Source organism: Magallana gigas, chromosome 4 (assembly GCF_963853765.1).
Source record: "Magallana gigas chromosome 4, xbMagGiga1.1, whole genome shotgun sequence".
Taxonomy (NCBI): Eukaryota; Metazoa; Mollusca; class Bivalvia; order Ostreida; family Ostreidae; genus Magallana; species Magallana gigas.
Window position 1 is genome coordinate 22,683,607 of NC_088856.1, and position 27,172 is coordinate 22,710,778.

General features: G+C 32.8%; 2 protein-coding genes, 2 long non-coding RNA genes and 1 other non-coding gene across 5 annotated transcripts; 4 read left to right on the forward strand and 1 right to left on the reverse strand.

The window, feature by feature from the left end:
• The first annotated feature begins 1,025 nt into the window (after positions 1–1,025).
• On the forward strand, positions 1,026–6,612 carry LOC136274560 (E3 ubiquitin-protein ligase TRIM71-like). The gene is made up of 2 exons (XM_066081644.1): positions 1,026–1,184; positions 1,449–6,612. The coding sequence occupies exon 2, from the start codon at positions 1,492–1,494 to the stop codon at positions 3,154–3,156; it is 1,665 nt and encodes a 554-aa protein (XP_065937716.1). The 5' UTR covers positions 1,026–1,184; positions 1,449–1,491; the 3' UTR covers positions 3,157–6,612.
• Positions 6,613–14,328: 7,716 nt separating this feature from the next.
• LOC105330564 (uncharacterized) lies at positions 14,329–16,201 on the reverse strand. Its single transcript, XR_010713664.1, has 3 exons — positions 16,167–16,201; positions 15,884–16,040; positions 14,329–14,820 (listed from the first exon to the last, which is right to left on the reverse strand). It is a non-coding gene; the product is annotated as an uncharacterized lncRNA (long non-coding RNA).
• Positions 16,202–19,302: 3,101 nt separating this feature from the next.
• On the forward strand, positions 19,303–21,298 carry LOC105347121 (uncharacterized). The gene is made up of 3 exons (XR_010713665.1): positions 19,303–19,632; positions 20,382–20,472; positions 20,722–21,298. It is a non-coding gene; the product is annotated as an uncharacterized protein (transcript).
• Positions 21,299–22,383: 1,085 nt separating this feature from the next.
• Positions 22,384–22,997, forward strand: LOC105347122 (uncharacterized). The gene is made up of 3 exons (XR_903341.4): positions 22,384–22,540; positions 22,712–22,783; positions 22,935–22,997. It is a non-coding gene; the product is annotated as an uncharacterized lncRNA (long non-coding RNA).
• Positions 22,998–23,906: 909 nt separating this feature from the next.
• LOC105347123 (uncharacterized) lies at positions 23,907–25,626 on the forward strand. Its single transcript, XM_011456029.4, has 3 exons — positions 23,907–24,224; positions 24,578–24,668; positions 25,039–25,626. The coding sequence occupies exons 1-3, from the start codon at positions 24,035–24,037 to the stop codon at positions 25,490–25,492; spliced, it is 735 nt and encodes a 244-aa protein (XP_011454331.2). The 5' UTR covers positions 23,907–24,034; the 3' UTR covers positions 25,493–25,626.
• Positions 25,627–27,172: the final 1,546 nt, after the last annotated feature.

The following is a 27,172-nucleotide window of genomic DNA, read 5'->3' on the forward strand; positions in this document are numbered from 1 at the left end:
ATTAGGTCAAAAGAAAGCTAACGAAAACAACAAGATCTTCGGTTTATAACGGAAGACCCTAATGAAATTAAAAAAAAATAAAAAACGTTACGGTTATAATAAAAAGAAAAGAAAGTATAAAAAAACGAAAAAAAAATCATCTCCTGTTGATGTCACGTTATCAGAAAAAAAATATAACTTTTTGGGAGATATAAAACTTTTTTCGTTAATTTACAAATATTTACATAGCAATTTTGTAGGAAAACAACACATGCCGTTGTTGCTATGTAAATATTTACACAAGCTGCTGTTCTTAAAAAAAGGACACCAATACGTTGACCATGTGTTTTTAACGAAAACGTAAAAGCCCTAAGATTATCAGAGATTCCTCCGACTCTAGTCCCCTACTTTTAACCACTAAATTTGTACGTTGTATTGCGTATATGTATAGCCTTTACTTTTTATCTCAAAAGTTTAAAGGGTTCATATTTCTAAAATAATTATGATCTATATTAATGAAGACTGCATGTATAGTATCAGGCATTCTGCGAATTCTTCTATTTGCGCACACATTATGCTTCGTACTTCTTTGTTAACTATGCAGTGACAGCTTTGTGTATATTAATTGCATATTTTGATGCATTTTTCTTGAGATTTTAACTTTTATACATTTTTATTCAATCATCTATTATATACAGTTCCAAAATTAATTACTCATACTTAAATGCTTAAGAATGTTTAATCGGGAAGTTCTCTAGCCTTCCTACTATAAAAGTATAGTTAAGCTACATGTGTATTCGGAAAACAACAAAACGTTGCAAATTATGCTATTTGATACCTTTTGTAGTTTTGGCATAACTTATTTACTTATTTCAAAATAGTGAAGTTCATATCACATGCTGATCATTTCTTTAAAAGGAATTCTTTGTTTCTGTACTGTTTACCGACAACTTTGAACGTACGTGTGCATATGGCATGGAATCCCGATCTCGATTTAGATAAACGTGTGCTAGCCCGGTTCCCAGAGCTACCAGTTACGCACAGGAACCAGGCTAGCACATGCGCAGGCTGAATTGTCCCCATAGCATCCGGTTTTACTTCGCTTATATATTTTCTGCGTCGACCTCAGGATGAGGTCAGGTGTTTACAAGACTAGCCAAGGAAAGGAACATTTTACTCCGAAATTGCCATGATGGAACGCAAAGGTTTGTTGTTAAATTTATCATTAAAGTAGTGAAAACTATTTTGTCTTTTAGAATTATTTCAAAAACAATTAAATCAATCGCCATTGAAAACTTGATCAGGCCATTTAAAACATCTAAATTTAAAAAAATAAATAATATATGAATGCGACAGAAAGTTTCAGGTAACTCTTTTGACAATTTAGATTATATATAATATATTTAACGATTCATTAAACAATATTTATTGCAATGCTTGTTAATCATCGTTAAATGATCAATTTTTAGAAACTCAAAACTATCCCAAAAAGATGTAAATAAAATATACCAAATGCATTGTGCCGAGGCTAAAATACAGTGTCATCTCTGTGAGACCACGGATCCCCCTCTACACTGTGACATTTGTGATATATATCTGTGTAAAAAATGTGTGGGGGAACATTTCACAGATGTTTCCAAAGAACACAAAGTGGTGCAAATTGAACAAAAAGGATCAACTTCTATATGTCAGAAACATTTTCAAAATATATGTTATCTTTTCTGTGAACAATGTGACATTCCTATTTGTACACTCTGTGTACATGCTGGTGAACATTTAGGCCACATACAAGTTAACATTAAGTGGAAAACTATAGAAACACTGAAAGAACCTTTACAGAGAGATTTAAAGGAACTAAAGGAATCTATTTATCCTAAATATAAAAAGATTGCATCTGGCATCCCAATTCAGAAAGCTGGTTTAAAAGAAAACTCGCAAAAATTTACATCAGCAATCGAACAACATGGAGAAAAATTGCATAGAGAAATAGACGATATTATCAGTGAATTGAAATCTGATTTTCTTGAAATGGACTCTAAATGCGAAGATGTCCTTAGCAAACAGGAAGATGAAATCACACGCACAATATCTAAAATCAAACAGGCTATTGCTGATCTGGAGATTGTGATAAACTCTGATGATGTCGCTATAGTCTCTACCTACAGGTCAAGGAATGCTGAATTCAGAAAATTGCCTCCAAAACTCATGGTTTCACTAGCGAGTTTCACTCCTCTAGAGGCTAACAAAAAACAGATTTTAAAGCAGCTGGGATATCTGTCTGTTTTATCTTTTAATAAAGAGGAACATGGCGACATAAAGGATTCTCCAGATGATGAATCTTCTCCCTTAGATAGAAAGCTCATTGATGAACCAAATATAATCACAGACATAAACGCCAAGCATGGAGATGGTGAATTACGCGGTGTGGCGTGTCTGACTGATGCGCAAATATGGACATGTGGTCAGGACAACATCTTGAGACTCTACAGCCTTCAAGGGGGAATATTGAGGTCGATCCAAACTAGGTCAGGAAACCATCCATCGGACATAGCGGTGACAAGGAATGGGGAATTAGTTTATACGGATTACATAGATAGAACTATTAACATAGTTAAAAATGAAAATGTAGAAACATTGATCAGACTAGTTAACTGGAAACCCCTCCGTGTCTGCTGTACCTCCTCTGGAGAGCTTCTGGTTGTCGTGGACAGCGATGATGGTAAACAAACAAAAGTTGTGAGTTACATTGGCTCCACAGAGAAACAAAGTATTCAGTATGATGAAAGCGGAAAACCACTCTACTCACCTGGTGGCATGAAATACATTACTGAGAACAGAAACCAAGATATATGCGTTACAGACGAAAAAGCCCAAGCAGTAGTTGTGGTCAATCGGGCTGGGAAAAGCAGGTTTACCTACACCACACTACCTAATCCTCCAGAGGGAGGTTTTCATCCCTACGGCATTGCTACAGATAGCCAGAGTCGAATCTTGACAGCAGTCTATGACACGATCTTTGTCAGGATCCACATCCTAGATAAAGACGGACAGTTCCTCCGTTACATTGATAATTGCGATTTAGATGTTCCGTCGGTTTTATGTACGGACGGCAGAGACAACCTCGTCGTTGCTGCGAGCAGAACAAAGAATGTTAAGAAAGTCCAGTATTGTATGTAAAACTTAACTGTGTATATACAAACCCACGTACGTCTGAACTTCCTATGAACAGTTCTATATTTTGAAAATATTAATTGAATGCTTTATTAGGTAGTTTTTGTTTGTAAAGGATTGCAAACTTCATAAGAAGAACAGCCAGCATGTCTTTTTAATGATTGTATTCCAAAAAGCTCATGTGATCTATCAAAGAAAACTTGGTAATATTTTTAGCGAGTGGGTCTCGCCAACTCGTGTTTCAAAAAAAAGAAGAAATAGATTGACTGTATTCTAGAATTCTTTCCCTCTAAGTAGACAGAAGACTGGTTACCGAATACCCAGAAGTTTTAGATTTAAAAGATTAACTTGTATTGGGTAACGCACAAGCATTGTTTAAAATCAAGATAACTATATTATACATTATTCTTTTGTGTATCGTCGAGATACCTAAACAAAGTATGAATAATGAATTTGACGCTCCAATGATCCCGCTGCATTTCCCGCTTAAAATGTAGAGTTCGTTCATTTTTCTTCATAATGCATGTACTGTAACTACGTGAAGATATGTACACATCGCCTTTGAAGTGTAAACAACGACCCGGTGGCTGACATTATTGCTAATTATTTAAAACGTAGATAGAGATTGTGGACTTGCTTTACCGCCATACCTTTTCAAGCAAAAAGCACAGAACAAAATAACAGGTTTAATTTTAACTATACTGCTACATTATTTTGTTATGATTACTAACAAAGTAAACAGTTACAGAAGATGTCCTTAAATGACATGCGACATTATCTCAAAGCATTTTTTTTTTAAATTTAAGCAATATTCGATTTCTTAGTACGGCATATGGGATACTAAAATTCAACATGTAAGCACCAAAAATAAGTGTATTTTAAATAGGCGCCGTTCTGTTTATCAGCAGTTTTCATATATACTTTTACTCTGAAGCGAATTTGCTTTGAGGAAATTGGCAATAGATCTAGAGTGGGTGTGATTTAAAGTGTTTTGCTAATGTAGAGATAATAAAGTTTGGCATCTGACTTGGCTAGGTAGTTTCTGTAGCACTTGCAACAAAGCATAGCCTTTGCAGATTGTAACTGGGTCGTTTGTAATTCAAAATCCGTTCCTGTCATGTAAATTGATTGCCTTAGTATGACGCCCAATTACATGTACATGTATTAGGTAGCACACGAGGGAGGAAGCTGTTTTTTTTTCATTTAACCTTCATGTTGACCCCGGAAAGGGATACAATTCAATCCGCTATTTGCAAAGTGTGAGTTGGTCTATTAAACAAGAATTCACGAGACACATTTTTATGTACGAGTTGGTGAGTTAATCATGAAATTGACCTTCACATGTTAAATTAACAGTTGCGTAACTAAAAGTGTTGTTGTGAGCTTGCATAGTATTTTTCGAATACTTGAACAATTCAGAGTATAAAATATTGCATTTCTGGAAGATCAAGGTCACGACAGGAGCATACAGGTTTCTGTTTGAGATATGATTTTTAATGATGCTTCATAACAATAGCTTGGTTAATAAGGTATACCTGAGCATTTTTAGACAAACAAGATGATAAACTCTTATTTTGTATTGTCTTTTTAAATGAATTATGAAAAAAATCAGTTACAGATCTCTCTATTTATGACGTATAAAATATATTAAGAATGTGCACATACTTGCAAACGATATGTAAAAAGCTTTTGACATCTTCGTCAGAAAAATGTGCTTAGAAAAAAGATATATCAAATCAATTATACTGAAATAATGGATCTACAACCAAAAGAGGCACGCTTTAAACATTGACCTGATCTTGACCTTATGAGTAGTCTATTGTTTATATTTTGTACATTTGGTTTTGTTTTTCTTTTGTTTCTTTAATTTGTTTAGGATATCAAGTCTAACAATTTTTGTATGTTTGAAAACAATATACAGATATGTTTAGTTTGTTAAAGGGACATGGTTACGATTTTGGTCAATTCTTTTTTTCTGTTTTTATTAATTACAATGCTTAAGAAATGCATTTCCAATGATCAAACGAAATTAAGAGTCATTTTGAGAGTTATAAACAAGATACAGGACTCACAATTCTTTGTCGTGTAATGGTTTATGTCCTGTTTTTGTTTACATTGGTTTAATTTAACAGCAAAAAATCTTTTTCAGGGTGATTTGCCAATTTTTTAAAATTCATTTTAAGCATTAATAAACAGTTTCTTACGTCTAACACATTCATTTTTGAATTTTCACTTCAACGTTCAAAATGTACACAAACGCTTTGTTTATATAGAAAAGAATTTTATGCTCTGTAATTCGCTTATAACTCAACAAATGGTAATCAAACTTCGGTTGCATCAGAATGCATTACTGAAGCGTTGTAAATATTAAAATTGGAAAAGTGATTTTTGACCAAAATGGTGACCCTGCCCCCCTAATAAATAGTATTTTTAATGTAATGATGATATTTATGTATGTAGTGCTTGTTTCGTGAATGGTCAAATTTATTTAGAAATGACCTATTGTATAACAAGAAAATCTTGCACATAGTTACGTATTTTAGCGCAATCACAAAAGCCAGTACATTGGCGCAATTAAATTTTAGTGCACACACCTTTTTTTTTAAATAAAAAGGATGTTCTTGTTTGCTCGATTATGTCCAAATTGAGTTCTGTGTTCATTCAAGCACCTGAATTATCGACTTTGATTTTTGTTGTTGAGAATAATACATTTACTCTAGTCTAAATTTTGAGTAGATAGCAATAAAAACCTTCTTTATTTAATTATGACGATGACGTATAAATTTTGTTGGCGAACAAATTTGAGTAATCGGAAAATGAATTAAATTTCTTTCATAACACTTAAAGAGTCTCGAAACTTTAAGTGAGGGAAATCGAATGCTACCGTAAGTTTCGATCATCAATGGCAATTCTATTTCACACAACTTTTTATTAACGAAGCAAAACAAGCTATCGTCTTACTGTGTTTATCTTTAAATTCACTAATCAGATATCAAAGAAATTACGATCAATCATGTATGCCAGTGTGACGATCGCCACGCTTGATTACATTTTTACGTCGAGGCGCTAAAGAAAAATGACGATGCCAATTTTTAAAGTGCTTATTAGAGATACTAAAAAGCAATTAAAATTGTAATCAATTCATTGTGAGTCAGAACCTACCCGATAACCCACACCATTTACCATTTTGTGTAATTGTGTAATTAAACAGAATCGACGCCATCCCTGACACGTAAACGACTACTTCTACATCTAAAAAAAGAACTGGAGTTATTGTTTTGCATCAAAAAGATATTGATGATTGGAAAAGCGTTTACGTACTATTTTTTTAGCGCTCAAAGGCAGTTGCACCAGAGAGGCTTAAATTTGTTGTGCACCATATTTTCTTGTTTTTTTTATAGTATTTAATGTTTGGTGTGATGCTTTCTATTCAAATTTTCTCATATAAATTTTTTTAATATTTCCTTTTCTCTTTTTTTCTTTTTTACGAATTCTCCCTAAAAACAAATTAAATTAAATTAATTTTATTAATCTTTTATGTCATTTGAAGTGACATAGTGACTCAGGAAAGAGGTTCTACTTTTAAATTATGACAACGGAGAAAAATAAAAAATAAAAAAATGGTTGATCATACGGAAGGTTTCAGGCAGTATATTTCATCATCTACAAGTTTGCAAGTTGTCAAAACTCATCAAGAATTTCACATGTAAATTAAAACCGAGTTGTTTTTGAAATTGATTTGAGTGTCACATGATTGAAATTGCTGTCAAAATAGTTACAGTGTCGAAGCACTGAGACGAAAATTGAAATTTAAAGTTAAACGATGTCTGTGGAAATAAATGTGCATTAATAGAGAGAGCATCGTAAAAAATATACAAATGACATTCATCATTGAAGTTTTTGGGTTTCTCTGAGAGTTGGCGATTACATGATGCATGACATGCTGTAATTTTTACAATATATGCTCTTGCGTGATTATAAAGCGAAAGGAAAATTTTAAATTAATATTTATGTTCTGGGCCAACAAATATATCTTTTTTCCCCTTATGAGGCATGGTTACGATTTTGGTCAAATTAATTTTTTCTATTTTAATTGTTTACAATGTTAAAAAATGCATTACTTCTGAATAACCAAAATTTGAGTAACAGCCGTAGAGTTATTAACAAGATACAGAGCTTACTATTCTTTGTCGAGCAGACCAGGTTCATGTCCTGTTTATGTTTACATTAGTCTAATATACCAGTAACAGTTCTTTTTTTATCTTTTAATTCTTGTTAAGCATAAATGAACAATTCCTAACGTTTTTCATTTTCATTTTAGGTCTAAAACTGTAGGTTTTGCTTCAACATTAAAAAAAAAAAAACCATGACGTACATTGTTTACATAACAGAGAATTGCAAACTTTTCATTTCGTTTAAAACACGGCGGCTGACATTCAAACTTATGTTGACTATTAAAAATGCCTGTTTTGAAGCATTGTAAGCATTAAAAACGGGGAAAATATTGACAAAAATCGTGACCATGTCTCTTTATTACTGTTTTTTTTAATTATAAATATATATTTTTTATAAGTATCTTTTCATATGTAAACAAGAGGCACATGGGCCTTGACGGTCGCCTGAGTACCATAGTCCTTAGTTTGACATGTCAAAGTCTTATGTTTGCATTTTAAGCCTCATTAAAAATAAAACCCTTATATATCGACACTCCTCTGACTGATGCCTTACTTATTATTTGATGTTTAAAAAGAATTAATTCATAAACATTTGTGTGTTTGTGTGAGTGTGTGTGTGGGGGTGGGGGGGGGGGGGGTGGGGGGCTGCGTGAGTCAGAGGAATCAGAGGAAATTTAGGGGCCAAAAATTGTAAACTTTTGGTCATGAACGACCATTAGCTATAGGAATTCAAAAGTCTTTCTTTAGTGATATTTACATTTTCATTCATAATGCACTCAGAATGCATACAGGTTTTTTTCTACAAATATCCAATGCACAGGATATTAAAGTAAATTTCCTAAAACTGAGCAAATTTTCAATTTAATCTTTACGATCAACAATTGGCCATGTTGTTTTCAAGATGAAGTTAAAATTGTGAACCCCTGATCCTTGGACCATAAATTTCACAATTTTGGTAAAAGGTTTCACGGACATCATAACCTTGCATATAGTTATTTTCCCAACATGTGTGGGATTAGAGAAGAAGAGAAGAAGATTTTTTAAGATTTAATACAATTTTACCATATGGCAATATAGTGCCAAACGTAGGACCTGAACCCCTGACCCTAGAACCATGGATTTCACAAATTTGGAAGAGGGCTTCATTGACATCATAACCAAGCTTGAAGTTTTTTCCCACATGTGAGGAAGAAGAGAAGTAGATTTTTCTAAGTTTAAATACATTTTTACTATACCGGGTATGGCCATTTTAAAACTTTAATTAAGGGCTTTATGGAAAATATAACTATGCATTTGGGTTTTTCCTACATATGTGGTAGTAGAAAAGCAGAATTTTGAAATTAATTTGTTGTGCATAGTTGCTTGTTTTGCATATTTGGTCCCGCCTGTGGCTCCCCGAGGTGGTAAGGCCATCAATTTTACAATTTAGATTCCTCTTACCAAATAGATAATTCACAAAAATGGTAACTATTGGCCTTGTAGTTTTTAAGAAGTGACTTAGGTGACCTAAAAATATAGAAATCGTGTAAATATTCGATATTTGGTAAATCATAGACTGTTAGCCACTATCTATACTCATTAATGAACACAGTTCGCCAATTAACTACGAAATACCTGCATTACTGTTCAGTGTATCTGCTGACATCTCTGGTATTTCAAATTTGTGAGACGATGTCCGTAAAATATCGTTGAATTTTACCATTAAGCAATTACTGAGAAATAAATATAAAAAAATCTTTAATTTTCCATAAACCAGTGCGAAATTGGTAAAATGAGAGTAAGGCGGTGAACACGCTTTGGCGAATTCAAGTCAGTTGGAGTTCGCATCAAGGTATATACTTGCAATAAATATCAAACACTTTTGTAAATATTGAATATATTTTTTTTACTGGGAACATATTTAGAGAATAAAAAGAAATTAAGAAATGACAACTGGTGAATGAATCAAATGAGTCAGTTGGTTTCTTGTATGCGTGATTTCAGTTTTGATGGGAAGAACTTTCCAGAACGGGGTAACCTAGATCGCATGTTGACTAATCAATAGCATCTTTGGTTTAATCCAAAAATGTTGAATAATAAAATGGACCATTTGGAATTCGAAAGCGCGATTTTAAGTTTCATGGAGAGAACGTCCCAGAACGGGCTGAGTTGACTAATAAACATCATTATGGAAATTTTAAGGGGCGTTCTCATGCCTCGAGCAGACTGGGATCTGACACCTTTGATTTATAAATATACAAAAAAATGCATGCACTTGCGTTTAAGATAACACATTTTTATACCACGGACAGATTTGTAGTAAACATTATATATATATATATATATATATATATATATATATATATATATATATATATATATATATATATATATATATATATATATATATATATATATATATTGATTTGTGAACCATTAACAGATTTGGTTGACAATTCTGCGTGTATTTGAATAAAAGTTCTACACATAAAAAGGGACGTAGCATAACTTCATAGATAATTTTTCAAAACAGACTTTTATCTGAAATTCTTATTTATTGTGTATTATATACATAAAACAGTATATAAACTATAGTAACATTTTTGCAAGCACATTGAGCTCATTTTCGTAGGTAAAAAATAATATTTTTATCGCGATTTAACGCGAAACTTTCCCGAAAAAAACCTGTAACTTTAGCAATATAAAGATAAATGATGTGATGTCGTACCTCCTTCTCTACTTAATTGGGAACATCTAACAGTTTTATGAAGTTTAATCGGATTTCTTTATATCTATATACATGTATATAAAAGATAATTTTGTTTTGATAAATCAACCTAAATTGGATGATTTGATAAAAAATGAATAATAAGTATTTATTTCAAATTAAAATATAGTGTTTTCAATCATTGTTCTTCGAATGGGGTCCTTGTATGAAATTACAATATTTATATTAAAGTTTTGTGTTTGTTTGTTTGTTGGGTTTTTTTTGCCATTATTTTACCTACTAAAATGAGCTCAATGGGCTTTCATAGAATATAGAAAAGAGATCCTACTTACTATAAATCCCCTCCCTTTCAAAAAAGCTACATGTATATGCAAATGCAAGTTGACATAATAGATAATTAAACAAAAATGAAAATAAAGTGCATATGGAAAAAAATAGTAAAAGTGAGAAAACAATCTGTGATTTTGCCAGTTGCTGGTTGTTTTTTTTAAAATTCCAATTTTCAAAAATAAGTTAAGAAACATTCAAACACATTATATACCAAATATGAAGAAAAAAATCTTGGTCAAGCCGGAGGGCCCATTGTTGCGGGGTTCTTTAATCATTTGTACGGTATATCATCTGGTAAAATCATATCATCAAAAGACTACTGAAAGTGCTAAATAACAAAATACAATACCAGTAAGAATAGGCTTAAATTTTATTAAGTGATGGCGTAAATTGACTACAGTGGTTCTCATTATATTGCAACCTATATACAACAGTGGGACTGCCGAACAACTGGCTCGCCCCTAACTACAACATTTCCATGTGTTGTCCCTGACGGGCAAGTAGCATGCTGAGTAAAATCGCAATCATGCTACCAACACAATGACAACAATAAACTTTATATTTACCTGACAGCTATTAAATCTTAATAAACTCTATGTTTTAATAAATTGATATTTTTTAAAGAATTGAGGGTCTATGTTATATCAAACCAACAACAACTTTTCAACAAAACAACATTCAACGTAAACAATCATAGTCCAAACTTGGGAATTGAAGGTGACGATTTCGCAACTCTTTCCACAAACCAAGTCGGGTGACGAATTCTTCACCACTGTGTCGATGGTCTGGTAGCCTGGAATGAACAAAAAAATGAAACCCAGCAGAACTTTTGCCAAAAAGATATTAACAAAAGGGGTAGGGTTTGGGAGGGAATAAAACATTATCTTCATCAACTTTTACCGACCTCACTGAAGCTGATTAAAATAGAAAAAAAAGGAATCGTTTAAAACGGATTATCAACCGTAAACAAAATATGTTTCCGAAAAGTCAACAATGCTTCGAATATTACAATGAAAGATTTTGAGGCAGTTAATTACATAAGTACTAGGAAAATTTTAGGATTGTAAATAAAACTTGCATTGATAACGTCACATATTTACAGACAAGCTGAAATATGTGCTAAAGTAAGAAACAATTCCAATTAGCTATATATATTTTTTATATAATTTTAAAATGAGGTAAGCGTCTATGATATTCTCAATTTTAAACACGAACGTCCGTCTTTCTTATTTCCAGTTTGGTTGTAATCTCTCTTTTGGTTAAACAGACTTAAAGTTTATAACTTAGATCAGTTGTTCATCTCTGTTGCATTCTTTTGTAACCCTCCATCCACACTAGCATGCTTATTTTCTCAGTTGAGTAAAGCTTCTTGATATTTAGGAAAAATAAAGATATGCACACACTTTCACAACATATAATTTTTACTCCTGTGTAGCTTTTCTAAACAAGTCTGATAAATATATAGCCTTATTGAATTTTTAAAAATATCTTCGGCTTTAATATCTTCGGAATTTTAATTTTTATGTACAATATCGGGACCTAGACGAAGGTAGAAGTCATACATCAAATTTTGTGATTGTTGTTAAAAGATTTGAAAAGTTTAAATGATTGGTTTCTGGTGACAATTTCAACAATAAATGATTACAATACAATTTGACAGACATAAATACAGTATATCTGTTACAAACGATTAAAAAATATGTTTTGAACCATCTAAATCAATTAATTGACAATTGGACAGCTTCAGCTGTTCATTATTCTTGAGTAAGGACTATGACATAAAACTAACTGGACTGTTTTAAATTTGCTTATTATGGACAATACTAAAGAAAATCAATCCAAAGTTGTCCGTATTAGGTGTCAACAGGTTATTTCTATTTTAAAAAAGAACCAAGCATTTTGACCCAGTGGTACCTACCAGACAGAGAAAGTCGTTTCCTGACATTTGATGGTAAAACCATTGTATCTACATTCTTGATCAAAATGGACGATTTTTCCGTTTCATCGATAACTGTGATTTAAAAAATCCTCAAGATTTATTTGTTAACATCATGGACATGTTTCGTGTGAGGGCAACATTGGCATAATTGTAAGCTCAATTCGATATTCAATACTGACAGTTATTTTATATGGTATCGATGATGTGTCAACATCCACATGCATCAGTTAAAGGAATGGATAGATACCATTTTAACGTTTTCATCCTTTCCATTGCTTGTTTTAAACATATTCTTTTGAGTAATCAATAACATATGTTCAAAACAAACAATGGATAGTTGATAAACATGTAGCTAATATGTCTAAAAATGTTTGTAAAACTGTGCTCGAGAATTAAACGTTTAAATATAAAACGTACTCAATAATAAGGCAAAACATAGAGAAAAGCACAAAAGAATAAAACAAAGAGAAGTATCCATTGCGCTTAATTATAGCAAACAACGTGGTGGTGTGCAGAGCTGCGTAAAGGGAGATAATGACGCAAGAATAACTGCTGTAAAACTACAGTTTAAACACGCAAGGTGTTGTCCATTCATAATTATGATAACATATATTCATCAGTACAGTCATAATTTTGTACTTTTGATTTTATTTCTTTATTACAATGTTAAATTCATTTGATAAAACTTCATAATGGGTATACTTGGTTTCAATTTTAAAAATAGCTCTTATAATTTTATAACGAAAAATTTTACTTGTTTATCACTAAATAACTATATTTTGTAAGCTATAGCACAGTCTGTTTTTTGTTTATTTTGTATGTCGCAGATTTCCGATGCAAACCTAAGGGGAAATATACAATGAATGTAAATATATATTATTGGAAGGTCAAACCTCTACCATCCTTTATTTTCTACGATGCATTTGCGAAAAAAAACATGAGCCTTGATGACATAACAAAGAATTGTTAGCTCTCTGCATCTCGCATATAACTCAAAAACTGGCACTCAAATTTTGGTTGATTATTAGCAATGCCTTACTGAAGCATTGTACACATTAAAAATGTCAAAATCGTGACCATTCCTCATTTATTTGGATTATTGCGAATCAGTCTTCACTTGGTATGTATCTAATTACGTCCATACACAATGCCCACAGCCGCTATTCAGGACTTACGATATACATATGTTTCGTTTAATGGTTTTTGTTAATGCAAAACAATGATAATACAATGATAGGGCTATCAACGAAAACCTTTTTATAAGATGAAAGATAAATACTAGTCTCTGCACGTTTACTTTGAGTCTCTACATACATTGTGTACTGGTGATGTACATATGATACATGTAGTATTACATTGATCAATATGACAGAGTAAAAGAAATTACAATTACCACCACCCCTACAAAATTCATTACATTTAAATACAAACTTGAAAATAATTGTTGACTTATTTTTTGCACCATTGAGCATTTTCAAAGCTTGTATTTGCTTTTTCTTGAGTTAAATCCATTTTGTTTGAACTTCTCGTTGCGCCGTGACGTCCGGCGACGTCGATGTTTTTAGTCAATTCTAAAGGACTATCTGTCTTTAGTTACGACAAAACAATATATCACGTCATTATTTTGAACATAGAATACCATGACTATACTTCATTTGAGGTTTCAATATTATTTGATTTTAAGCCCAATTTATAGATATATTACTTTCAACATTATATGGTTTATTGTTGACATTAAACAAATTTTAACCGTGCGCCGTGACCTCATTTTTGCAGGATTAGATTCTAAATAATTCTTAGAAATTAAGAAATTCATTAGGGTTTTTTCTTGCAAATTGTTTGAAACTATTGCTAAATTATGTCTACCAAATTTAGTAATGATATGATGTTAAGTAACGTAGCTATGACAAAAATCTTCGTATCTTTTGATTGACCCTCGTATTGACACATAAGAGGTTTTACTAGATACAACGATGACATATTTTGAGAACTTGCAGACTCTTCAAAAAACCCACACAACATAAACGTATCAACATTTCTTTATTGACGAAAATATTCTACATTGTTATAAGATATGGAAATATTTTAAACAAAACAATGTTTACTTTTACAAAAGTGAAATCATTCGTCAGAAATCTTGTATCCACTCAGGAAAGTATAGTAGTCGTGTATGTAGGTTGCATATTTTGAAGTATTAGGTGTCCAAAATTGACTGCCCTTCTTCATTTTCATGACTAGGTGACCAGTAGTACTTGCCCAAGTGGCAGTCTGGTCATGAATGGTCGTCCAGACGACTTGTTTGCCATCAATAAACCCCCCAATATAAGCTTTTGCTCCTTGCTTTGTCAAATAAGTCCAAGTAAAGGAATATACCCCATCCATCGGTGCCGTGAATTTTCCAGTATTTGTGTTATACCCCTCACCTATGTTCGTGATTGCATCGTCATACTTAATTATCTGGTTCTGTGAAAGACTTGATATGGCATTCTTCAGTCTAACATGGAAGGCAACAGTAGTAACTTAAATGCAAGCCGTATTAAATTAGTAAAAAGAGTGTTAAATAAAAGACAAAATCTGAAAAACATAGTTTCAATTAATATACTATGAAAACTTTAGATTTTTCAATCTACGTACGGTATTCAATGTAAATGAACAAAACCAAAAAAAATGACCGTGTGCATGTTGTTTAAATGTTGTTAGAAAAAATCCATAACTAATTCGCGTTATTCCTTAAAAAAAACTAATCTAGACGACTTAATAAAATATAGAACCTGTTCACATGTTGATATTTGACTATATTAATTTATTTTTATGGCTTGTTTATTACCTTCTAAAGAAATATATAATATTTTACATCTGAAAGCTAAGCATTGAAGTACGATGCTATTTACAAATGCTAGAAGTTTGCTAATCGTAAACAATTTATTAAAGCCATGAGCATGTAAATAAAAAAAATAATAACAATTTAAAACCACAAAGATAGATATGTCATGTCAGCATGATACAAAACTGTTCTGACATGTTAGCAGATGGTTGTTTGAAAATAATGCAAAACTCATGTTAAATGGCATTCTTAATATAAGCCAACTTAGAAACATATTTTTTTTGTATATGTATGCGTGTTGACTAAATGGTCTTGCAGGTTGACATAATCTTAAGAAAATTAACTTGCTTCCAAGAGGCATGATATGCAAAAGTAGTTTACTTTACTATCTCTCAAGATCATATCTATACCATCTCCAAATGTAGGAAATGTCAGAGGGCAGTTGGCTTGAATATTTTTTATGAATGAATATTAAAAGCATATCGCAAAAGCATTAGTCCACTACCTTTCCCTTGGTTGTGTGTAATGTTTATAATAAACTGTGTTATTGCAATATTTTTCAGTAATTATCATTTTAAACTTCATGTTTCAAAAAATCCCTTTTTTAACGGCAATGAATGCATTAGTGTCGATTTTTAAAACTTAATAAACGTCAAAATCAAGTTCATTATCAAAATTTCTTGCAATAAATTATTTATAGAACCCTTGTGCAAACAAACAAAATTTACGCACAAAAATATCAAAATTCTCATTCTTACTATTAGCGGTCCGTCTTTCACAGGTTGGTTCCCATCCTATTTCACGACAAGTGTTTTTGTAGCTTCTGAGCCTTTTAACAAAAGCACTGTTGTCGTTGTTCTCAGCTAAAGTCATACACAGAAGAGAAAGACCGACAACCACGCACTCTCTCAATGCCTGTCAAATTATCATAATAAAATCAAAAACATTGCTTGAAGAACGTCGTCGAAATTAATTATTGAACATTTTTCTTAAGGAATAATCTGCAAGAAAAATGTATGTTTATTTTATATATAAACTTACCATTCAAAAAAACAGTTTAAACAGTCACACAATACACAACAAGGTTGTAGTGTACCGTATGATGCTACTCTTTATATACATGTGTCATTTCAAATATACCATTAAAATGAAAGAAAATCAACAAGATCGTATTTCCTTAGTATAACATGTATATGCACGCACGATGTAATTTATGTTTAAAAGAGTTACTAGGTTATATCCCATTCAAAATTAGATTTACTGGCAATCAATGAGGCATAATTCAAAATTTTCAGATTCACAAAATGTTTCATTTTCAGTATTAAACCTTTGAGACAATAAAATACCAGTCTTTAAGACATGACAAAAAGTAAATTAAACATTATAAAGTCTGCATTTACCTTTTTACTTATTATTTCAATAGGTGTAATGGATGTATCTCATTATTAGAATCAGTTGGCGACCACTATTAAAATATTACCGTTGTATTTCTTGTTTTAATGATCGTCGTATTTAAGCAGTGGTTTCAAAATTATCTTTTTAATGAAATTTATCTCGAACGTGTGGTGTATGCTACCCGTGTGATTAACCTTTGCGCGTAAATTATGCGCGTACAGTTCGCCGTAGATTTCACGTCATTTCTATATAAAAGCAATATAAAAATTCTCTAATATTAAGACCTTCAGTATAATAAAATAAATAGTGCCTGTTTGAGAGGATAACAGTTGAAACTGACACCCCTCGAAAACCATTGTCAACCTCCGCTTTGCGTCGCTGAGGGTAATAGTATATAAATAGTGCCTGTTTGGGAGGGTAACAGTTGAAATTGACACCCCGAGAAAACCGTTGTCAACCGACGCGAAGCAGAGGTTGACAATGTTTTCGAGGGGTGTCAATTTCAACTGTTATCCTCCCAAACAGGCACTATTTATTTTGTTATACTGAATGTCTTAATTTTTAAGAAAATTTTACTGCTTTTATATAGGAATAACGTGAATTCTACAGCGAACCGTACGCGCATAATTTTCGCGCATGTAACAATTTTTAATGTTACCCGTTGCTAAGTGTGTTGCTAACGCTGAGGGTAATAGAATGGATTATGAAATGCGTCTTAACCAATCAGATTTCAGTATTTAACATGAAAGTATAACAAAACGGATTATCAACTGCGTCTAAACCAATCAGATTTCAGTATTTAACATGAAAGTATAATAATGTAAAATAACACTTACATAGCAGGGAAATCTAATAAGTAAGATACAAGAGATCAATACGTTTGTTGTTAACTGTTATTATTACAATAATCTCTGATTCCTCGTTAACCTGATCTTTTCATTTGTAATTATCGTCTTTGTTTTGATTGACAACAACATTACGACAGATACACTTAAATTTCAAATTTGTACTTCTAAATGGTCTTAATGTTTGTAAATACAAATACATTGTATTTTTGATTAGTTTTATTTTTCAGAGTTTTCATAAGCATCAAATTCCAGGTAAATTAAAAGTGACGAAAGCCATGCAATAATGCTTAAATTGATTAAAATATATTTGATACGCAGATATTTTTCTGTTGTTACTAGCATTAATAATAAGTTTCTCCTGCATTTGCAGGTAAAAAGCTTTTAACTGACCACAGATATATACACTGTATGACTTAGCTATCAATGTTATCTTGAAAATAAGACGAATCAAAAGTTCAAAATGCAGTTCAAAATCCTCTGTTGGGATACAGAGGAAATATACAAATTTAATCAATCCTAAGATAAATAAAGTTTTATGTTGGCTACTTACATATGTACATATGGTTGGACAGAAGGTTTGTCGGCGAAAAAAAAAATATTGAATGTCTATATCGCAGAACTATATTAAGCAATTTTTTTTAAACTAAACTTTAGATTCTAACTTTTATTCTTGTTCACAATAATTACTTATTGCTATAATTACTCGACGTGCAGAAGTTATTTCATTAGTAAAAAAAAAAATATCGCTCACATTTTAATCTCTGCTTACTCTGAAATCACATTACAAAACTCACCATGCATTTGATCGACAAATATTCCAGGTAGACACTTATGTTACATGTATATTTTTTCATAAGCATCAAATTCCAGGTATATTTTTGCTTTTATCCGCGTTTGCTGTTCACTGCAAATTGTCAAAAATAGAACCCTTCGAACTGAATCGCATTTTCAAGATATTCTAAATTAGAAATCACTTTATTCTGCATTTGGCCAACTTGACTAACTGTACATGTATAACAAACATTAAATGTTATCTCCCTTCGTATTGGACTATAGACGTTTCCAGTTCCAATCTCTGCCGAGACTCCGGTATGTCGTGTGTTGGACAGCCATCGATCCCTGACGGCTACCCCACGGGCGCCGCCAGTGGTACCCCTCCTACCGTCACCTTCGTCTGTAACCCCGGGTATACTCTCTCTGGCAACCCGACTTACACCTGTGATACAAGTGGAGCGAATCCGCATTGGACAGGAAATGCGGAGTGTATTCCTTGGTACATCAAAGACGGTACAGTTTAATTCAATGTTTCTTCTTTTTTTTTCAATTTGTATTTGTTCAAAATATGTACATGTTTTGATGTGTGACTACTCTGGAATTTGCATGATTTTATGGGATAATTTTGATTTGATTTGAAGCGTTGGAATTTAAACGTTATAATACAGAAAAAAAATCCTGCTTCTGAGTTTTAGATTCATTTTGTTTTTCACGTTATAAACTCAGTTGTAATTTTTCTTCGCTAGATAAACCTTTTTTTTTAATAATGAATTTTCGATACTTCGCCATAAAAGTCATAAGATATGACGCAAAAACTTATGTTTTTCTTATAAGTATATACTCGAAAAGTTTACATAATATATAGCATTCTCGAATACTCTTATTGATCAAATCTTAAGTTCTTAAATGATAACTGCAATTTAACAACGATGGACTCAAAACCCTAAGGCAGTGACTCAATTAACAGTAGGTATTTGAACAAAGTTACCTATTGATAAACCCATGATTTCTTAACTAGAAGTCAAACAAACAAGCCATACTCTTGCCAATCTAGAAAAACATTTTGATTAAATCCTAATCAAAGGACCAAACCTTAAGTCCTGATTAAATAGCTTTGCTTTTTTATCAGTATCCGAGAAGTTAACCTTTAATTAAGCATTCGTCAATCGGTTTTGACCCAAAGGAAATGCCCTGAATCATCAGACGAAATCTCTGTCCAAAACTTTATTTTTCCTCGCGCGTATATAAGAGTTAGGAGTGAAAATTTTCCGACATTTCGAAGAGTCTTCCCTGAATGAGTTGCGCTATACCCCCGCCAGTTCCCAATGGTTACCCGGTGACCAACATAGATGATACTGGTTCCCAGCCAAAGGTTAGGTTTACCTGCAACCCGGGCTATGTCCTGTCCGGTGGGCCAAACTTTTATTGCAATAAAACATCTCATATTTGGTTTGGAAACACAGTCTGTAGTCCTGAAAAAATTCCCGAGGGTGAGTGAAACTATAAAATAAATGTGTATTTTCATTTTTTAATTGTTAGTTGATTTTTTATCACATTTTCTTTAGAAATACAACATACAATTACAATATAGGTGTTTTCATTTCTATGTTTAATTACACCTTTTTAAAAAAATAAAATATAATGTATTTATTTGTTAGGTTAGATAAAAATATTGGAATTCAAATGCGTTTTTATGTTTTCAACAGTCCTATTAAATGGCAATTTATTTTTAAATTTCGCAGGCCCTTAACGATAGTCTTCATCCTTAATTCTAGTTTAATGGTTTATTTTAAATGTGTGTAAATTGTGTTACAATTCAAATTTACAAAATATACTTTTATTAGTAAAGAGTCTATGAAAATACAATAGTCAATCTCCGCTTTGTTTCATTCCTTATTTGCAAGACATAACATCTAAATGTTGTTTTCCACCGCACTAAATAAATAAGGCAAATCAACTTGTTGCCGGGTTTGACACTCTGTTAAATGAAAAGCTCCTTTGTAGCTTATCTAGTCGGTACTGATTAATACAAAGAGATTATCAGAAAGGAAAGGTTAACATACATTGACATCTCAATAATACTCGCGGTGGAACTCTGAACGAATGCAAGCACTGAACCCATGTCTTGGGATTTAGTAAAGCATGAGGAGGGTAAAAGACCGCGTGGATTGTGTAAATTCGGCATTGGGAAATATTGATATATTTAGAATTTAGTGTTTTGTGTTTGTTTTTTTTTCAGTTTGGTTTTGGCTCCTGATAGCGGTTGGTTCTTTGGTGGCTATTGCTGTAATCTCGGCCCTATGTGTTTACTGCTGTAAAAAGTGTTGCTGGTATGTATTATATTGACTAAATATAGGAAATGGGAAGAATTGTATTCATTGTCTTTTTACCCTAGAAATAAATTGAGGCTAACACAGAGTTATAATATCCTGACTGATAAAATCAATGACGTGCATTTATTTGAGAGTGGGAAAATTAAAATCGTGGATGTTTATGTTGTGGTATCACGTATAATTTATGCATCTTCATTAAGAATAAAGAAAGTGTTTGAATGCATTTCTGCTGGATTTTGTTTTAAGGAGAAATCGAGTAAGGAGCGTGGGTCCCATCAACAATGAAGACTATCCGCCGGGCTGCTGTGGCGGTTGCTTTGACTATGGCGGAAGTTGCGACGTTTGTGGTTGCGTAGATTACTATGGATGTTGTTCACTCTTTGGTTGTTGTGGTTATCGTGGCGTATGTGGATGTGGACTTTTCACGTGTTGTCGGTGTTGCAGAGAACCAGACGATGCGCATGTGCAAGGAAACAATGTTCAAAACGCTAGGGGCAGACGACAAAAACGAGGGACGGGTATTCTTTCAAAACGGACAAATATGAAAGCGAGGCGGAAAAGGAGAGACCTTTGGCGACAATGGCGTTCAAACAGACCCAATGATCCAATCAACGACGAGGTTTATGATAAAGTAAGACGAGACGCAAAGATGGTGGCTATCTGGTTGCCCCACTCCAACCCTGTGAGATCCATTAACACGAGTACTAAATAAACAACCAGTCTGTGAATTGTTCATGTTGAATACAAGTACATTAATTTATTTGTGATGTTTTATTATTATGTCTAAATTATTGTATGTACACGTTTCTTTCATTCAAAGATATTAAACTATTGTCATGTACTGCTTTTGTTTGAGTTCCATAGTCATCAAAAACGAAATTGCAAAAGCGTGTTTAAGTCCAGAAAATTAATAGCAATGTTATTATTAGGGATGTCAATTTTACTCGGTTGGCTTAGTTCATAAATCGGAGGATTTAGTCAAACGATTGTCGAGTACTCGATGATTTACTAGTATTAGAAACCGTGAGTCCTTTTTAAATCAAATAAATTTAAATGCTACTGCCACGTGCATCGTATCTTCAACTAAAGAACATTAAAAACTTATGGTAACATACTAAATGTTTTTGATTTAAAATGAATTGAAAAGTATTTTATCTAAATATCCGTTGGAAAATGTCCTGGTTTTTCCTTTTTTTTATTGTGACTCTTACATATAACTGAGCTCTGTATCATCTCAAGCAAATCAAATGTGACCTGTTTCACGGTAAGTCATTGTCTGTGCCTAATCAACAATCAAAGATTAATAATTATAGAATCAAACGCCTCGTGTTGAACTCTTCCATGCAGACACAGTTTTGTTTTAGTATGAGCCTATTGGCAACGAGGGCAAAAGGGGCGAAAATGAAATGGGGCGAATTTTTCCCTGTGTACAGTATCATTGTTATAAAAACGATATCAAAATAGGAAAATGACAAACCTACGTTGGGGGGGGGGGGGGGGTATGCCAATAACGTATATTTAGCATGCAAAAAGAATGGGGGGAAAATCATTTATATGTGACAGGCAAAAATATTAAAACTCAGATAATAAAAGGGACAAAGAGAAATATATTTGTAATCTTTAGATTTTACTGATAAAAACAAATTTTACAGATAGAAAAATTACTTTTTAAAAATTGACAAAATAATTATGCACCGAAACAACCGACTTAATTTGTAGTAATAAAAATAGAGCGTTGAATAATATCAATTTTCTTGATTTACATTTTGGGCTGAAGACATTATAATATGTACATAAAGTTGAAAATGTTTACCAACTCAGATGCGGCAATTTTTTTTCATATCGGAAACGTAAATTTAAAAATACAAAACAAAAAAGCGTCTAACACACAGTCAAGCATCTAAATGATTCAGAAGCAGCTGTGACGTCACAATTCATATAACGTCATAATATCTTATCAGCAGTTTCTGAGTAAAGGTGTTTACAGTTTTACATTGTTCCTAAAGCGGAATATTGTATCTATCGCCAGCTTCATCAAGAAGTTTACTAAGAAGTATAGAGTTCTGTAAGTAGATGTAATTTGGATTGTTTGAATTTTAGTTGAAAAGACCTAAGTTCTTAATTATATCTTCATTCTTGATATATGTTTTACTCGTACCAAATACACGCTTGTCTTTTATCACGAGTTTATTTTGTTTTAATTTAATGAAATGCTGTTTTCTTTTTTCGTTGATAGATATCAAAATGATAGGACTCACCATTTTTGTTATGGTGGTATTCGAAGGCTTTAAGTGGCTGAGAAAAGACGGTAAATATTTACCATTTTTACGTTCACAAACATTATAAGTACATGTACTATATATATATATATATTTATATGCATATCAAAGTTACTTTTCATCAGGTGCTACTTTGATAAAATCCTCTAAACACATTTAATTTTAATTATATCATTTCAGACGAAGCGGATATGGACCGCGAGATATCAGAGGAGATTGATGCAATGCTAGAGAGCATTCAGAGATCTTTGTAAAAATGTTCTATAATGTTGAAATAAAACATTTGACCGATCCCATTCTGGCCTTTAATTTTGTTTTATTTTATTTTTACTCGTCCTATGTACAGTCAATTACGTACCACTTTTTGGTCTTCAAATTAACAAAAGCAAAGAATTACCCAAAAGGTCTAGGGGGTGTGTTGCATAAAGTCAATGGTTTTACTTTAATTCAATACAATTGAGAACGAATACAAATGTGTCCATTTCTAAAACTGACAGCCCCCCCCCCCTTATCTCGATCGGCAAATAATGACTGTCCTCTCATCAATATCAATTTATAATAAATCAACAAGAACATGTGTCTAACCACTGCTAGTTAACGTTTTCGGGCAAACCGACATTGCCGGTTGATATTTATGCTTTGGTAAATCATCAACTTTTTCTGAGAATTAAATCAAAATATATATCTGACAGCATATAATTAATGACGGGTCTTCATCAGTAATCATGATTTGTTTTCTTCTTATAATCTTGCTATAGTGATTTGTAATAAAGAGGGGTGGGTGGAGGTGAATTCGTCTGGAGTTTAATGCTTGTTTTCATTATTTATTCATCTTTACACATTTATAAAATTTTTCTTGAATGATGTACAATAATTTTACAGAAGAAATAGATTGTCATGAGCAAAATCTAAACATTTAACATGTAAAAAGTTGGCAGAAAGATCCTTGAATTTCAACTGTTCATAGAAGTATAATCAAATATGAAAAATGTATTCCTACAATGAAAAGTCAATACTGTATATCTGGCTTTTTGTATTGTATTTTATAGTTGTGATTCATATTGGTTTAACAAAAGCCGCTATGGAACAAGGGTTAGTTTACCAAAGTTCTCTCCATTATATACACCCACCGCGATTTGTTTTATTCCCAGTATACTTATCACAATGCAAACAAGTCACAGCGTTCGATCTAAACTGGCGTGATGTGTGTTTTTCAAGCCTGTGTCGAATTTTAAACCCGGTTTTAAATTATATTTCATGGAAAATCAAACTCTTTAAAGATGTCTTGCCCAAACCCACCAGCCAGGGAGAATGCTCATGTATTGAGCTTTGATAAAACATCATGTACCGCAGTGTATGCGTGTGACACGGGGTATTCTATGGTGGGGTCGGGTGTAGCTCAGGGAACCACAGCACCAACTACAGCATGGTCCACTGATGTCAACTGTGAATTAGCATTTATTAAGAATGGTAAGTTGTCCATTAGATATATTTCATATATTTTTTTTTGTATTCGCAAGGTAACGAATTTGTGTTAAATGTACATTTAAAAACTGCTATTATGTCAACTCCCGGAGTTTAGTGACACACATGTATACTGCGTAAGAGTTGACGTATTCTGTATATAATCTAATACAGCGTCAATTTTGATCAGTTATCCAGAGCTTTACACATGACAGCATTCTGTTGTTACTTTTAATCTCTCTGAAATGGTATATATTGCATAGAATTCAAATCAAATCTTCACATTTTAAAACAGTACGTCATATTTTTAATATCGTAATAAAGTGTAAAAAATATAATAGCTTTGTGCATATTTGCAGTTTGGTTTTGGTTTCTAATCGGTCTTGCCACTCTCCTGACGATAGCGGGACTAACGCTGCTGTGTGTGTACTGTTATCGTCGCTGCTTCAGGTAAGAATGATTAATCAAGTTTAACTGCGATAAATATGCTGGAATGTTTGGGGAAGTTAATTCTGTGCGTAATCATGAGGTTATTGCAATAGAATTACGGATAACTATTTCCAACTTTTGTAACGTCAAAGATACCTTCTGTTGCGCTCATTGTTTACTTCATTTTCTACTTTAAAACGGATTTTTTGCAATTTATATATGCTATTTGTATAATTGTATAGCAACATAAGGCACTGCTTTTGCGTATATGTATAACAAATAAGGGAAAAATAACGTGCATTTTTGTCATTTGTCTTTCATTCCTTTTCCTCACGGATAGATTCGCAAAAACCTCTCGACTGATATTGAATACGTTTTCTTTTAATTACAGAATGAGATCAAGAAGAGTCAAATCTCGACCAAATGATGACGAGAGTCAAAAACCCAATCAAACGCCAAGGAGTTCTCGAAACGAACCAGGATGTTTTGAATATGGCGGAAAATGTGATCTCTGTTGTGTCGATTATTACGGATGTTGCTCGTTGCTAGGATGTTGCGGTTACCATGGTGGCTGCTCGTGTTGCTTTAGTTGTTGCCGCTGTTGCAGGGAACCAGAAGAAGGGCCCGGGATTTCGAGTCTTCCGGTTTCTGTTTTTCGGAAATGGAAGCGGAAAGTAAAAGGACACGGGAGAATGAACGCCACTAGACCCGTTCTTGTGATTCAGTACAACAGAGCTAAAAAGAAATCGGCATCAAGGGCGTCAATGTCCGCTAAACAACCGGTGATTCCTCTGTGGTTGCCGCACAAAAATCCAGTCCGTGACATAAATACTAGCACGAGGTGACATTTTTTAACGTCAATCAACACTGCTTTATATGAAAAATACTATTTAACATTTTACTTTGAATGATGAACTGTTTCAACTACTTGCCACAGGCGTCGGATCCGGGGTGCTTTGTTTTGTTTTATTTCTTTTTGGCAAACACAGACTTAATCATAACCTTTTTTCTGCTTGTCAAACTTTTGGATAAGTCTAGCCCCTTCTTCTTTCAATTTGCCTCCGACGCCACTGCTTTCAGTTTCTCTAAAATATTAACATTTTTTGAACGCTGGAATTTGTCATCAAAGTAACGCTTCAGGTTGATTATAATGGGAAAAATATCCCAACACACTTTCAGCCATAAATGGATAATATTCTCGTCATTTGTTTTCATTTACCTTTTATGTATACATGTGCTTATGATTTTTTTAAGTTACCGAAGTAAATACAGACCATTTTTTTTTTGGGTGGTTGATGAGAACATATATACAATTTAAAATGAAGTGAATTACAATTTTAAGTCATGATGTTGATTGTGCATGTACATCTAATCAAATAAATATTGAAATTAAAAGAAGATTTGGTACAAACGACCATGTTCATTATTATAACCATGTACGCAGATTGCCAGTTTTGATGTCCAAAGGTAAAAATTACTCTTAATTAAATTATTGCACATTTACTACGAAAAGTCAACCCTACCCCCTTAGCTTAATTCACCAAAACAATACATGTACCAAAACCCATGACCCCTGGGGATCATGAATTTTACAAATCATGAAGAGGCTTCTTTTTTCATCATAGCCATGCACCTAATACGATTAATATGGTCACGTCAGGATCTTTGGGCCATTAATTTTGGAAGCGGTCTCTTTTCTCATCCTAAACATGCACTTAGTTTGATTCAATAATTACTACTTAAGCTACGTCCTAACACCAGAGCATCTGTCCCTGGGTCTATTCATTTCATAACTAGGGTAAAGATCTCGCTTATCAATTAGTTTTATCAATACTAGTATACAGAAACTTTATGTTTATTAGTCTTATTAATATACAAACATTTTTAAGATATAATGCACAATCACAATATAATAATTAGACTCCCCTCCAACCTTCAGCACAAGAACCCTGACTCTGGTGGAAATTTTGCGATTTGGAAAGAGGAATCCTTCCTCATAGCCATGCACCTAGTTTTAATTGCTTGATAAACAATTTGTCCATTTGCACCCATATGATTATACATGTATGAACTCCAACTTATATTAACTCTATAATCCCTGAAGCCATGAATTTCATAGAGGAGTCAATGTTCATTAAAATCATGACAACAGTTCAACTGTTTGATTTCCAGGAGTGAAAAAGTTTATAAAGATTGCAATAATTTAATTGGTTTAATCTCCACCCTCAGGCCCAAGAAGAGCAGGGAGCAGGAACCATGAATTAAGCAGATAACTTTAGAAATAATGTGTGCATGTGTATGTATACATGTACAAGCATATGCAATGCATATACTGCAGCATGTGTGTAAAGATTGCACAGTTTTCTAATTAATTACAATCCTTAATTATAAGCCGTTGCAGGCATATACAATCTTTCAAGAAAATAAAAACAATGAAGTGAAAAAAGAAAAGATTTATTTGTGCTTTGCCGAACATAATATACTGATAGAACAGTGAACAAATGACCTCTTAAATGCGTTCACAA